The 16,344-nt window shown below is 42.9% G+C and overlaps 1 protein-coding gene across 1 annotated transcript in view; it reads right to left on the minus strand.

Annotated features, from left to right (window-relative positions):
- DPF3 (double PHD fingers 3) overlaps window positions 1-16,344 on the minus strand; it is a 195,675-nt gene that overhangs the window by 6,442 nt on the left and 172,889 nt on the right. Inside the window, exon 10 of the mRNA XM_007454738.1 lies at window positions 3,929-4,041. Within this exon, the coding sequence (XP_007454800.1) occupies window positions 3,929-4,041 (113 nt within the window). The remainder of the gene's footprint in view (window positions 1-3,928; window positions 4,042-16,344) is intronic.

Raw genomic sequence — 16,344 nt, forward strand, 5'->3', positions numbered from 1 at the left:
TCAGTATGGCCATGTTACTATTTATATTATAGTTAAGTTCATTTGTTACTGTTCATATTCCATTTTCGCTTCCCCCACCTCCTGGCTGAATTTCAGTATTTATCTTGAGGGTATGTGAAACAATACCTTGGTTCAAAGAGTCAGAGCTATACAAAAAGGTATTTTCAGAGAAGTGTTACCCCCCCATCCCTACTATCCCACCCCCATTTCCCCATTCTTTCTACCCCATTCCCACCTACCCTGTAGATAACCAATCTCTTTAGTTTTTTGCTTATCCTTCCTGTATTTATTTCACACAAGTCAATAGATATATGTATATTTTCTTATGCCTTTCTTGCAAGAATGGCAGCTTACTGTAGATATCATTTTTACTGTGCTTTTTTATTTAACAATATATTCTGGAAATCACTCCATATTAATTCATAAAGATCTACATCGTGTTGTTGTTGTTTTACAACTGCCTAGTACTTCATTGTGCCACATCCTTTATTCAACCATTTTGTGTATAAGCATTTAGGTCATTTCCAGTATTTTCCAATTAGAAACAGTGTGACTATGAATAACCTTACGCATATGTATTTTCATAGAGTTGTGGGTATATCTTTAGGGTAGATTCCTATAGGTGAGATAGCTGAGTCAAAAGTTAAGTGCACAGTAGCTGTGTTAGGTATTGCCAAATTTCCCTCCAGAAGGGTTGTGCCACTTTGTATTCCCACTGACAATATATAACGGTGCCACCTTTCCCACAGCTTCATTAACAGAATGCACTGCCATACTTTTTTGCACGGCCATACTTTTCTTTCCCATTCTTATGGGTAAGAAATGATATCTCAGTTTTGTTTACATTTTAATTTCTTTAATTATGAGTGCATTCAAACATTTTTTTTGCAAATATTTAAGGGTCATTTTTATATCTTTTGTGAACTGTTTTTCATATCTTTTTCACATTTTCTATCAGGTTTATGGTCCCTTGTCCCTCAAATTTTAAGAGTTCTTTATATATTGCCACCTTTATCTGTGGTATATGATGCAAATATTTTCTCCCATTTTGCCAGTTGTCTTTTTACTTTATTGTGTTTTTTACTATGCAAATGTTTATGTGGTCAGATTTGTCAACATTTTCTTTTATTCCTTCCAACTTTTGAGTCACAGAAAATCTTTCCTTATATTTAAAGAGAAATTCATCCATGTTTTCTTCTATTACTAGTATGGTTTTATTTTTTATATTTATATTCCCAGTCCACTTGAAGGCTGTTCTTACATATTGCATGAGATATGGACCTAATTTTATCTTTTCCCAAATGGTTACCCTGTTGTCCCAGCACTGTTCATGAAAATGTCCATCTTTGATCCAGTAATTTTAGATACAACCTTTATTTTATACTAAATGTCCATATGTAGTTGGGTCGATTTGTGGGAATAGAAAATTCCATTCCACTGGTCTTTTTGTCCATACCGTTTTAATTTCAGAGGCATTACAGTATGTTTTAATACCTAGCAGGGCTAGACTCCCTCCATAATTTGTTGTCTTTCAGTGTTTCCTTGGCTATTCTTGCATGTTTGTTTTTCCATATAAACTTTAGTATCAACTTGTCTAGTTCCATTAAAAAGCATGTTGGTGCTTTTATTGGGTTTGAATCAAATTTGTAAATTAACTTAGGAAGAACTGAGATCTTTACAATGTTGAGTCATTCTATCCAAGGTCACACAATGTCTTTTCATTTGTTCAAATCTATTTCTATGTCTTTTCAAAAGCATTTAAAATTTTTCTTTATTTAGGTTTTACATACTTACTGTTAAGTTTTTTTCTAAATATTTCTTATTTGTTGCTACTGTAAGTGGAGTTTCTCTACCATAATGTCTTCTAACTGGTTATTATTTGTGCATATGAAGGCTATTAATTTTTGTATGGTAATTTTATATCCTGCTACCTTTAATGTTTGAGTTAGCTTTGTTATTGATTCTCTAGACTTTCCCAGGTATACTATTAAAGTTATGAAATAGAGAAAAACTTTCTACCTTGTTGCCATTCTTACACTTACTGTTTTCTCTTGTCTAACTGCATTAGCTAATATCTCTAGAAAAATTATGAATAGTAATAGAGATAGTGGGCAACCTTACCTGGTTCCTGATCTTAGCAGAAATGCCTCTAGTATTTCTCCATTAAATAAGACAATGGCTTTAGTTCTAAGGTATAAAAAGTTTATCATGTTAAGAAAATATCCCACAATTTCTATTTTCTTGAGGGTTTGATCATGAATACGTGTTGAATCCACCCCTTATTTGGAAAACTGATAAATAAAGGGAAAGAATCTAGTATTTATCCTGCCTTTTCTATGTAATCTATACATGAAGGTAACAAAATATGAGGTTGGAAAAGTTTCTCTTTATAGAATTAGTCCAGCTAATAAACAAAGAAGAAATTATGGAATAAGAACATCACTATTTGCGACCCCTAATGAAATAGTCAGTGTAGTCGAAGATGCTGCCATCATGAAAAGAGAGACACCAGGTATTACATACCTCCTGATGAAAGTATACCTCACTATTTATGAAGTAGTCTTGCTATTTATATATTTTAGAGACGGAGAAAGAAAGAGACAGAGAAAAAGAAAGAGAACCTGGATGTGATCAAGCCTCTAGCTCTAAGCACCAATGTACAAGAAATACAAGAGACAGAGGAAGATGTCAAACACCACCACAGGGATGCAGTTAGTAAAATACAGTCATGGGAAACTCTATTGAAAAAATAAATTGATTTCTTCAACCAAAAACATCAAGGGAGGGCTTCCCTTGTGGCGCAGTGGTCGAGAGTCCGCCTGCCGAGGCAGGGGACACGGGTTCGTGCCCCGGTCCGGGAAGATCCCACATGCCGCGGAGCGGCTGGGCCCGTGAGCCATGGCCGCTAAGCCTGCGCGTCCAGAGCCTGTGCTCCACAATGGGAGAGGCCACAACAGTGAGAGGCCCACGTAACGCAAAAAAAAAAAGAAAAAAAAAGAAAAAAAAAGAAATCAAGGAAAAAAAGATCAAAATAGAAGGAAACCCTATATATTAAGAAACTTTAAAGACATATCAACTAATTGCAATGTATGAGTCTTATTTGAATCCCAATTCAAATAAATTGTAAATAAAAATGTTTTAAAACAATTTATGATTATTAACACAATGTTTAAGACAATTGAGGCAATAGGAATGTTGACTGGATGTTTCATTATATTAAGGAATCATTGATTTTTTAAAATATTATTGTTAATATTTTGGTTATTTTTGTTAATAAGTCAGTCCTTATCTTTTTTTTTCAACTTGAAAATAAATATATTCACAATCTGTAAAACATAAATGCTTATTTTTTTAGACACATATGGTATTTACAGGTGAAACGATATTATGACTAGGACTATAATATCGTGGAGAAAGAGGCGGCAATATTTACAAAACAGGATTGGACATGTATTGATCATTGTTGAAGCTAGTGATGGGGGTACATCAGTTTCACTATTTTCTCTATCTTTGTATATATTTGAAATTGTCCATAACAAAATGTGGGGTTTTTTAAATTCTGCATCTATTATACTGAACATTTAGACCAAGTGAGATGACACACTCCAGAATGTGGTGTAAAGAGCCAAGCACATCCCAACCGTAAGCAGTGGGCACCATTGTCTATCAATGAACCCTTGAGGGCTAACGGCCAGCAAGGCAGCCTCTGGCCATCACCTCCTGCACCTCTCTCCACAGGCACGAAGAGTACTCAAGGTCCCTGTAGCACAAGGGTCCCAAGGGTTCTCGGGGCAAAAGTCAAGAAGGAGGTCCTGATGGATATTTTCCCCAGGAGTCCAGTGATGAGAACCCTGCCTTCCTCTCCAGTCCTCAAAGGACTCCCAGCTCCTTGTATTTCTCCCTCCCATGCGGGAAGCCCCACACTCACATCATTCTCCGAGGTCCCACAGAGGATGCAGGATTTGCACTCTATGCACTGCCACTTGTAGGTCTTGACAGCCTCAGTCATGTTCAGAGTGAACTGCAGGCAGGTGGGGTGACCTGGAGGAAGCAGAAATGGCAGCATTAGGGCCAGAGGGTCTGACCTGTCACCCCTCAATGCCACAACCTCATGGCCAACTTGGAGGGAGGGTGGGGTAGCACGGGTTGTGGAGTAAAGTGGGAGCCTGGCTGGAGCCCTACCCACCATCCTCACCACCACCTACAGTTACATCAGATCAACGCCCAAAGAGAGAAATAGGTATTAAGGCTTTTGCTGGGGAGAGATGTCATCCAAGTCCTCTTGCCCTAAGAGCCACGTTCCCCCAGAGATGTAACCAGTGGATGAGGAGAGAAAGTGGTGATCAGAGAGAAAGAGAAAGGAAATCGCACAGCACAAGGTGACACCGTGAGAGTCAGCAGCATTACCTCCCCAGCATCAATTGTGGTGGGAGGTAACACATATGGGCTATTTGCAGCTGAGCCTTCTGACCTGAAGAGCTCTGCACACTGCCTTAGGGCACCGGGTAGGAGATCAGAGGGAACATGGGAGGCTCCCAGAGACAGAGCTCGGGGGCACTGGGAGGCACTACACTGCTACCTAAGGTGTCCATGCCCACGCCCAGGGGACAAGCAGAAGTCGACGCCCTGCACAGTAACAGGCCCTATGGAGGGAAGCAGCCTGGCAGGGAGGGCGATGAAGTGGAGCACCACTGCAAGGGCGCACAACAGCCAGGTCTATCCTGAAAGGACTCGTCACTGGCTCTAACTCTTCTTTCCATCCTATGTATCGTGTTAGCCAAGCCAATAATAAGAGCAGGGAGGGACATTAATGTGACCTTAGAGGACCCAGCCCCAGCAGACCTACACCAGAGGCTTGGCCTGCACAGCCACCGCCCACCCAAAAGAGAGACACCAGCAGCAGGAGGACAACTGTAAGCCACAGAATGTGAAGACCTTGACCTCCTATTTGGCAGGGAAGGGAAACTTGGATGATGACCCCCAGTTTCCCAGGGCTGTGAATCAGACAGGGATCTGCCCAGACACCCCAGTCAAAGCCCTTTACTAACTCTGTCACAAAAGAATTGACAGTTTTGCCGATTGCTAGGGGTTCACCCTTCTCCCAATTCTGCCAAATCCACCATATAGTGCATGTGTCGCCTCTTTCACGTGAGGGATTGTGAGCTTCTAAAGAAGGATAGTATAGACGGGGCACCAATTAGGGGCAACCAACACAGTGTCCAGCCCAGTGTCCCCCACAGACAGTCAAGATCCCACGCGGTACCACCACTCCTTGGCAAAGCCACATCCCAGCAGGAAGCCCCCATTTCTTCTTTTCCAAACCCTCACAGAGTTCTATCATGGTCCTTTGGGGGAAATACTGTCTATTCAGTCACTACAAGGACCCTTCAGATCTGGGCCGCCACCAATGCAAACCACACTGAGTTATCTCTGAGAGTGAGAGTGGGGACAGAATGACTCATGGTGAGGGGTGTTGGGGACACCTAGCAAATAGCAGGTGGGAGCATTGAGGAGAGGACTGATCTAAAAGCATTTCTAGGACTTCTCAGGAGCCAGGCAACTTAGAAACCCTCACAGCTCTGAATAACCCTCTCAAAGTGACACCATGCCAGTGACCCTGGGGAGAGCAAAGCCTTACGTTAAAAGCCTGGATGAACATCCAGCTGATATTCCTGACAGCATCTCAAAGATCTGTCTAAGAAGAACACTAGCCAGGGTTGTTCCCTATTCTGATCTCTCGCACAGAACACTGGGATGGGAATAGAAGAGAAAATACCAGTTTGAGATTCTGGGTGGTCTGGGCCATAGATGCCCAGGTTCTCAGATAGGACACCTGGGAAGGTTGAAGATGAATTCGTGGAGTATATACCTAGAACGGCAGGTTGATGTAGCCCTGTTCCACGGCCTTAGGGCACAACCAGCCACAACCAGCCAGCTTACAGTAATTGTTCATGAACTAGGGTTTATTGAACATCTGCTAGGCCAGCCATGGCACTAGACAGAAGAGATACAGTGGTGGGCAAGACCCCCACCCCCAAATCCCTCTAGTCTGGTCAGAGAGAACTCAAATTAATAAACTACACACATACCTATTTACCTATAATTGTGTAAGTACTGTAAAGAAAAAACATAATTGGCAATGAAAAATCACAGGAGAATCAAATCTAGTCTGAGATGTCAAGGAAACCTTCCCTGAGAACGATCTTTAAGCTGAGACCTGGCAGATGAGGGGGAGTTAGCTGAGTGGGCGACGGAGAGGATTCCACGCGAGGAGAACAGCACGTGGAGAGGCTCTGAGCAGTGGAGGAGCTTTGGCAAATTGAACGGAAGGGAAAGGCCAGTAGGCAGAGGCTTGCCGAGCAAAAGGAGGAGGGCAAGAAGTGCCCGGAGAGGTAGCTACAGCCAAGTTACATGGGCACTTGTGGCCCTCATTTAAGGATCTGGGGCTTTAAAATCATTAAAGCATTTTAAGCAAGGCAGTGACTGAATTGCCTTGTGTTTTTAAAGGAGCATTCCTTCAGCGCGAGGGATCTTTGGGTGGTGAAGCATTTCTGAACCTTGATTGCAGTGAGTTACGTATTGGTCAGATTGCATAGAACTATACACATACATGCATAAACACACATGTGTGTGAATGTAAAACCAATAACATATGGATAAGGTCTGTGATTGCATCGTGTCAGTTGCCTGGTTCTGATAGTGTACTATGGTTACGGAAGATGTTACATTGGGGGAAACTGGGTGAAGAGTGCATGGCACCTCTCAGTAATATATTTTGTAACTTTCTATGAAGCTATAATTATTTCAATATAAAAAGTTGAAAAGGTCTTTTTAAATAAGGAAAACACAAAGAAAAATTTAAGTCATCAAAAAGGAGGGAAGGAAAGGGAGGAAGGGAGGGAGGGAAGAGGGAAAGGAAAGGAAAGGAAAGGAAGGAGCTGCTGTCTAAGGAGAGAACTGGGGGGAGGGGGGCAAAGGGAATGTAGAGATGTAAGAATTGTTGCCGGGAGACTAGTTTGGAGGTGGATGCTGCTGTTAGGAGAGAGACAAGGATGGTGGAGGTGGAGATTGGAGAAATATTAAAGAAATCATTGACAGGACTTGACCATTATCTGAGCATTGGGAGTGTGGGAAAGAGATGATGAGAAATAGTCTCAAGATTCCGACCTAAGAAACAAGGTGGGTTGCAGTGAAACTTACTCAAATGAGGAACTACAGAAAGCATATAGGGACCAAATGGGGGAGGGGGAGGAGTACTCTGTTTTGAGCATGTTGAATTTGGGAAGTCTGTGAGACTTTGGGTGGAAATGTCAAGCGGATGGTCGAATATAGGGGCTTAGAGCTCAAAAGAAATATGAACTAGACATAAATTTAGGAGCTTTTGCTAAATAGGTGGTCATAGAAACCATGAGAGTTAATGAAATTATCTAGGAAAAGGGAAAAAAGAGAAAGGAAGAGGAAAGAAGAGAGAAAAAAGTCTAGGACTGAGCTTTGAGTAACTCAACTCTTTGAAGATCAAAAGAAAGGACCAACAGAGGAAACTGGAAGGATGGCTGGAGAGAGGTAAGACACAAATCGTGCAAGTACAGGTCACAGTGGCCCAGAGAAGAGCTTTCAAGAAGGAGAGGGTGGTCAGCTGTGTTGACTGCCAAAGGTTCATGAGTTTGTCATTGCTCAATAAGGACCCTGAATGAGGGCGTGCTGACAGAGCTGAGCAGAAGTTGCCCTACTAATAATAATAACCTCAGCAGTGTCACCTTCCCCGGGAATGAAGGTCAGCATATTCCAGAGCGTGACATGTAACTTCACAGCCAGCTGTGCCTCTGGATGCCTCCGGGTGTGTGTGGGGGGGTGGGGGGGTGCGTGCTTCATGAAGCCAACAACACTCCCCAAATATTTACTGAGAGCCAACTCTCAGTACAAGACCTCTCGACCACTGTGCTGAGCTCTGAAGACATTTTCTGGGATAGCTTTGGACCAGTGAACAGTAGCAAGTGGGCTTGAGAAAATCCTGTTGGAAGTGTCTCCAAAAATCCCATGGGCTTTCTCTGTGTTCCTGTTTTGAGAAAGTCACCAGCCTCCCCCCAAAGACCTCCACACCCAAAGGAAGGGAACGAAGCTCACACAGCCTCCACCCCAGGTAAAATGTAGGACTAAGGTTAGCCTCAGCTCTGGCTACAGAGCTCCTTCAGTTCAGAATGCAGACTCAGGTGGGAGAGGAAAGGAGGGGATGCAACTTCTCAGCTGTGGAGGGTGAGACACAAAGAGTTAAGTCACCCAAAACTATGCCCAAACTTTCTGTGCCACCAGAACAGGTTGCCTGTCTGCTGCCTTTCTCTACAAGCTGGAAAAGTCATTTCCCAGATAAAACTATAGGGATAAGACTTCTTATCTACCATGGAAATGACTGGAATAAAGCATACTGTTGGACAAAAGGAAAAGTTGCTAAGGAAAGTGCTAGAAGCCCATATCTAAGTTTTACTGCTAGAAGCCCAGGGTGGTAGAAAATAAAGAGGCACATTGGCAGTAAAGCAATTTACTTATGGCCACCCACTACTTAAAGATTCCTGTCTTAATCCGTTTTGTAAAATTAACCATCATTCTCTAACGTGCTTGCTTGGAAATCTAGATTTTCCATATATCCAGTTTTCTTAAAGCGAGGAATACCTGCATTGCTATTTAAATAGCCCAATGGAGTGAAGGGGAAACAACACTTCCCGGGTCCCCTGGGTGAGATGATTCAACAGGACAGTTATAAGATTTCAATTACCAAAATGGATTTAGAAAGTGGCGTGGTGTGCATGATTCATCCCAGCCAGATCATTAAAAACCAAGTCCTTCCTGCGTGTTCCTCCAAACTTGTTCTATTAGGAGGTTCAATAAATCTTCTGCCCGTTTGTTCAGTTGGTCCAGTGGCGAACTTGGTGTAAAGAGACATTCTTAATCCAGCCCTAACCCCTTCCAAAACGGACCTCCATCTTCCCTACAAGTTGAAACAGGAAATATATAACCCATGGCCACCATGTGCGGAGACCTAATTTCTGGACAGGGCTTTCAGACAACGGAGATTTGGCTTTGGGGTGCTATTTCAGCAGCTGGGGAGAAAAGGGAAACCAGCAGGATGTGAGACGCTTCTCAGAAAGAAGATTGTTCATGAGGTTGGTGTGTATGAAATTGCAGTCTACTGAACTCAGTGAAAAAGAGAAGGCAGGCATCTGAAAGCAGGGACTGCCCCCTTGCCACCTGAAGGACACACGTCATGGCTTTCCAGAACCCATGTGCATAGCCACTGACAATGTTCAGGGGCAGTGAACAGGAGTTCGTGGTATTTGAGTGAGAAGGCACATAGAAAAATATCCAGGCAAAACCAGTGTTAGTTTTATATTTACAGCTGCCTATTTCCACACATGCTCATACATAACTGCCCACACACATGGATATTTCCAACCTTTTAGGGACAAAAATATCTAAATATACCTTGTTGATTGAGCTCACATTACAACTGTGACTTAGAAGCTAACAGAGCCATTAACCAGTCAGTGTCACTCTATAGATACTCAGCACAGTGAGAGAAACACAGTTCATTTTCAACAAACCCCGGGCAAAAAGAAATCTACAAATGGCTATGACATGTGTCTCTTACATTATGATCCTTATTAAAAGAGTTTTTCATTACATTATTGCCAATATTTAATTTGGACTAGGCTAAGCCACATCACTGATTAAATTAGAGCTCCAGAAAAAAAATTATCTTGCTAGGTATGTGCTGAAAACACAAATAAAATAGATACAAATAACTGTGGAACTAGCATGGTCTATTATTTATTCATTGTGAAATTATAAACACCCAATTATATTTTATTACCTTATTCATCAATGTTGATCTCTTAAAAACTAATTTCTCAGGAAAGGAAAACCTAAATATCCATGGTTCTCAGGCAAGTAACTGCAAAATTCAAATTGCACTCCTTGGTCTGATGCCTGGTTTATAGAAATCATATTATATAAAATATGTAGGATCGATTCCAATCTGAAAAAGTACCAAAAACAAGTCTCCATAGGCATTCATTGGAAAATGATTTGGCTCAAATTTCTAGCAGTTCTCTATATTCATACACACGTACAATTTCTAATATTTACATATTGCAAAAATATATAAGAAGCTTTAGCTAAAGAATTTATGCACAGTGCAGTCAAATCTGAATCACCCATGTTAAAGAGCAATTTGCAGAGAAAAAAATATTACTAACTCACTTTGGGAAGCCATCTCACTCCATCAGATCCATTCATTTTCACTTATCCTCTCTCTCCCTCTCTCCTTCTCTGTCTCTCTCTGTCTCTGTCTCTCCCTCCCTCCCTTTCTCTCTTTCCTTATCTTCCTGTTTCCAACCTCCTCCACTTTGAGACCCAGTTTGTCAGGTGGAAGGAATGAGGCTCTGAGTTATTATACTTAATCTGTAAAAGTTATTATACTTAATCTGTAAAGATTATACTTAATCTGTAAAGGCACTGCTTCCCCACATAGATTGCTTCTCCAGCCCTGCTTTGCAAACCTTCTCCAATGGTCTACAGGCTTACCTCCCATCTGCCCCAGATGTTCTTCTAATACTAAGACATCTACAAATCAAGGACCACAATGGCACTCCGGAGGCACCTGCATGGCTCCCTTTTTTCTCACCATTTTAATGTACTTCAAAGAAGACAAAGAAGAGAAAGAGTAGAAAGGATAAAGACCATACAAACAAAAACGCATTCAAAATAAATGATGGTGGATGCCATGGCTGCCTTTTGCTTGGCTAAAACACTTTACCATCAGCAAGTCTGACCCATCTTAGGTGTCTGTTTATCCTCCCTCAAAGCTGTCAAACTCTAGGGCACCCAGATGTCACACAGGAGACAAGCCACAGGGATTGTTGCTTCAATCATTATCATTAATAATCATAGAAAGCCATTCAAGCAAGAACATTAGGAGCACTTTTAATGGGCTCAATCACTAAGGGCTCATGGCTCCATTCTCAAATGGCCCTAGAAATTCCCCAAGTTTTCATGGTCAAGTGTGGTCTGAGTAGTCTCATATATAAACCTGAGGGCACTTCAGTTGGTCCTCTTAAAGTGAAATAAGGGCATAGGACAGTCTTGACCTGGTTTTATATAACTTACCTGACTGTCCCAGGTTGGGGCCAAGGTGCCAGAAAGATGTCAAGAACCACGGTAATGATCCCGGTGCCCCTAATTAGTCACTGCAGCTGAGTACCAAGGATAATTTATTCATTTACTCATTCCCTCAACAGTATTTTTTGAATGAATAAATGTGGCCGGCTGTGTTCTAGGCACTGGGGATACAGTAGTGGGGAAAACCAAAACCTGCCCTCATGGAGCAAGTACCACAATTTGATATATGATGCAGCATCTGAGTCCCTGAGAAAAGTCACTTTGCCTCACAGCCCTTAGTTTTCCAATATATTAAATGAAATGATAGGAATCTGTTATCCATGAAGCTGTGGCTCTGTCTATGCCACCTATAAACACTATTTTTAGAGATATTCGTGATCCCAAATTGCCCATCTGGTTGGTGAAATAAACAAGCCTTCTAAAGTTTGCCAGCTGACACTCAATGTGGAAGAAACTAAGAAAGAAATTAAAGTAAGCAGTTAGTTCTGCTAGAATTTCAGGCAAATATTCCACTGAACTAGCCCATTCCTGGTCCAATACCGCGACAGAAAGCACAAGAAATCTAGAAACTAAAAGCACTTTTCATCAACCACAACACCCACCCCCATGCAAAACGTTGGATCTGTACAGATGAGTGGTCGATGAGTCTGCAGGCAGCAGAGGCCTTGGGTAAGGTTTCATCATGAGCAATATTGAGCTGTTTGTGTGTCAGTGGGCAGATATTGCCAGGCAGGAATGGAAGAAGAGGGTCACCAACATGAGCAACTCAGGTTAACTCGCCTTCTAAATCTTTACTTGGAACTGTAGATTGGAGGCAACCATCTGCCAAAGTGATGCTTGTCCCACAGCAGTGCATGGAGCTCAGACTGAATCGTTGTCCAGAGCCCAACATCAATATTGTATGTGAATCCCTGACATTGGCTGTGCATATCAGGCCTCTCTGGACATCATGAGCATCTAGCCATGGGCACTGGCTAAAGGCTTTGGGTTTTCTTTGGAAGAGTGAGCCTGAAGAAGAAATTGTTGCTCAGATTGGAGACCCTGCAATCTTCTGTCTGGGAGGATTTTGTGGTATAATTGATGGATAGCTGGTGGAAAAGAGCAGTGATTAGTCAACACTTGATTGTCTGTGATCCTCCAACTGCTGATCTTCCATGAATTGGAAGATGGACTCACGGGTGGTCTAAGTTCTCGAGTTGTCTGAGGAGCTTTGCGATGATATTCCATTTTTTTCTTTCAAAAGTATTTCAGAGTTGTACCAAGTCAAAAGAAAAATGATGCTTTCTTGGTTTTCTGGCCTTTTCTATGTGCTACTGGGGAGCAGTCATAGAAGTGCCTAGAAATAGAGGACTGACAGTGTGTCCATGACACTTAAACACTCTGTCTTTCATTTTATCTTTTAAATCATTTTTAATTCTAATTTTGAGGGTTCTTCTGACTTTGCAATTTACTATATTGTGATCAGGTTCTTACAGAAAAATAATTCTATTGAATGTGACCAAATTCAATGAGCACCTACAACTGCCAGGAACTATACTAGGTGCTGAAGTTTCAAAGATGAATGAGGCGTGGATCCTGCCTTGAGGAGTTCAGGTTTAGGATGTGTGATAGGCAACTTCTGAGATGACCACCAATGATCCCCATCTCTTGGTATTCATAAGCTTGTGTAATTCTCTCCCCTTGAGGGTGGGCTGGACTTAACTGACTCACCTCTAGCAAGTAGAATATGACAGAAGTGATAGGATGTCACTCCTAATATTAAGTTATAAAAAGACTGTGGCTTTCATCTTTGGCACTCTGTCTTGTGCTTTCTCACTCGTTTGCTCTAAGGGAAGTCAGTTGCTGTGTTGTGAGATGTCCTTGGAAAGGTCTCAGCCCAACTTCCTGGGAGGAAATGAATCCTGCTAAAAACCATGCGAGTGAGCTTGGAACAGGATCCTCTCTCAGTCGAGCCTTCAGATGAGACCATAGCCCTGGATGACAATCTGACTGCAACTTCATGGAAACCTTGATCCAAAGACACTCAGCAAAACCACACCTAGATTCCTGACCAATACAAACTATGAGATAATATTTATGTTTTAAGCTGTTACGTTTTGGAGTAATCTGTTATACAGCAACAGATAACTATTATAGGTTATATTTTTTGAAATGACTGTAATACAGTGTAATAAGTGTTATAATAGGGGAATGAATAGAGTGCTTACAGATGGAGAAGCAATCAATAATGGGAAGCTTGGGGAAAGCCACTGAGAGGAGGTAGCATTTGAGCTGGGCCTTGAAGGAAGAATTTCCTAAGGGAAAAAATGGGTAAAGAGAATTACAGGGAGAGGAAATTGCAAGAAATTTAAGGTGCATGGTTTATTCAGGCAAAGTAGAGTAGCTCAAGAAGAGCAGGAGAAAAGGGAAGTGGCAAACAATGACGCTGAAGAGGTAAGAGGAAAGATTGTGAAGGGCCCCTTATACAGGCATACAGATTGGAATTTGACTCTGTAAGCAGTGAGGAATCCTCAGAGTTTTTTAAGCAGGAAGCTGATTTGCTTGTACCCATGCTTTAGAGAGATGACTCTGGTGGTTAGGACAGAGGGTATGGTGAAGACAGCTAGGGCAGGATGACCAGTTACAATATCCATTTATTCAAAAAATTTTTATTGAGCACTTAAAATGTGCCAGGCACTGTGTGAGGTGCCAAGCAGTGAATAAAACAGATAAAAGTTCCTACTCCTATGTAGCTTATGTTCTAGTGGGGGCACTAGCATAGGACCAACCTAGAAGCAGTGGTGATTAATGTAGGAAACATTTGAGAGCTAGAATTAGTCAATGGGACATGATTCTTGCCTGGACATTGGTGTGAGCAAGAGGAAAAAATAAAAATAACACCGAGATTCTTAGGTTGGGCCACAGAGTAGATGATAACACTGTTAGCTGAGATGGAGACAGCAGGCTTGCAGAGAGTAACAATAGATTCATGTTGGTACATTGCACTTACTGTGATGAGTCTTTCAGTGGAGTTGTCCTTGGGTCGCTGAGAAAATACAGGTCTATACTCAGGAGAGAGGACCAGGCTGGAGATATAGACTTAGAAATCATCAGGTGTGGGTGGTAGATGAAACCTTGGCACTTGGTGAGATACTCAGTGAGAGACCACAGATTGGAAAATAAAAAGGACCTCGTTGGGAGGAGGGGGGAGGGTAACCACCAGAACTAAAGGCATGAAAGGGCATCAAGAAGAGAATTCAGTGAGGAAGACAGAGACAGTGGTCACAAAAGAAGGAGAACCTGGAGAGAGCCCTGCATAGCATCCATGGCCACCACCATCAAGGGAGAGATGAAGTAAGATAAGAACTGAAGATAACGTAGTACGCTGTGAACCATTGCTCATTAGAACTGGGTAAAGTGATCCCCAAGAGTAGCGGACCCTCATCACTCTCTGAATGACGGGGTGGTTTCAGCGTTGTAGAGGGAAGAATTCACCAGTAGATTATCTCACAACATGCTTCTCCTTCCACAGGCTTTGTCCATCAGGCTCAGGTTTGGAAATACCGTATAAAATTGTCTTAAGAATATTGCCTTTATGCGATTCCATTCGTTGATAGCAGGGGTCATGTTTTTTTTTTGATGTAGGTTCCATGGCCAAAGCTAGGCCCTGCCAGCATCACTTTCCATCCTTGCCCTAGGAGATGCATCAAGTCTCCGGAAGCCAGTTCGTTCCTTCTGACCTTGGATTGAAGCTCTTCAGTCCCAGGTGTCAGAGCCCTGCCTGCAAGGCTGGGGCAGGTCCTAGTGGAGGCTTTTCCCACAGTTCCACAGTTTGGTCAAGTGGCCCTGCATATTCTCCAAGAACGGCCAGATCCAGGAGAGATGCTGGTGCCCAGGCAGGAGAGCAGCAGTGCAAGTCAGACTGAACAGTGGAGAGGATGGAAATAATTACCAGCCAGTAATGTTGGTGGCTGTGGTGTTTTTTTAAAATGCCATCGAATTCTTTGATCCTCCTCTTTTCAAGAGGTGGAGAGGCTATTCCTCAACTGTTGAGTGTGGGCTGAACTTAAAGACTTGCTTTAACAGATACAGTAAAAAATGAAGTGACAATATGAAACTCTGGAGGCTAAATTATAAAAAGGCACTCTGGTTTCCATTTTGACCTCTCTCTCTCTCTCTCTCTCTCTCTCTCCCTCTCCCTCTCTCCTCTTCTCTCTCCCTGCTGCTATGTTATGAGCAGCCCTATGGAAAGGTCCACATAGCAAGGAACTGAGAGGGGCCTCTGGTCATCAGCCAGTAAGGAACTGAGGCCCTCAGTCCAACAGCCCAAGATGAGCTCAGCCCTACCAACACCACATGAGCAAGCTTGGAAGCAACTCCTTCAACCCCAGTCTCTCTCTCTCTCTCTCTCTCTCTCTCTCTCTCTCTCTCTCTCTCTCTCTCTCTCTCCCTCTTTCTCCCTCCTCCTAAAAAAGTCAGCTGCTATGTTATGAGCAGCCCTATGGAAAGGTCCACATAGCAAGGAACTGAGAGGGGCCTCTGGTCATCAGCCAGTAAGGAACTGAGGCCCTCAGTCCAACAGCCCAAGATGAGCTCAGCCCTACCAACACCACATGAGCAAGCTTGGAAGCAACTCCTTCAACCCCAGTCAAGCCTGGAGATGACCGCAGCCCCATCCAACATCTTGACTACCACCTCCTGAGAGAACACGCACCAAAACCACCCAGCTGAGCCATTCCCAGATTCCTGGTCCTCAGAAACTATGACATAATAAATGTTTGCTGCATCTGGGGGTAATTTATTATGTAGCCACAGATAACTGAAACAGGAGCAAAGGAGAAAAAGTAAGGGGTCTGGTGTGAAGGCTCTAGAAAAACCAGGCACTTGACAGGACTCCTGCTTAGGCGAGTCCCAGACACAGAAGGACCAGCACTGGGCTGAACAATGAAGGGGAGAAGTGGGGTTTGGGATTTTATCACATTTCCTCTGCTCCATGCAGGGCTGTTAATTTTTTAAAAGAACAAATAGTGGAGGGCTTCTCTGGTGGCGCAGCGGTTGAGAGTCAGCCTGCTGATGCAGGGGACACGGGTTCGTGCCCCGGTCCGGTAAGATCCCACATGCCGCGGAGCGGCTGGGCCCGTGAGCCATGGCCGCTGAGCCTGCGCATCCGGAGCCTGTGCTCCGCAACGGGAG

The sequence above is a fragment of the Lipotes vexillifer genome, unplaced genomic scaffold (assembly GCF_000442215.2).
Source record: "Lipotes vexillifer unplaced genomic scaffold, Lipotes_vexillifer_v1.1 scaffold1495, whole genome shotgun sequence".
NCBI classification, from domain to species: domain Eukaryota; kingdom Metazoa; phylum Chordata; class Mammalia; order Artiodactyla; family Lipotidae; genus Lipotes; species Lipotes vexillifer.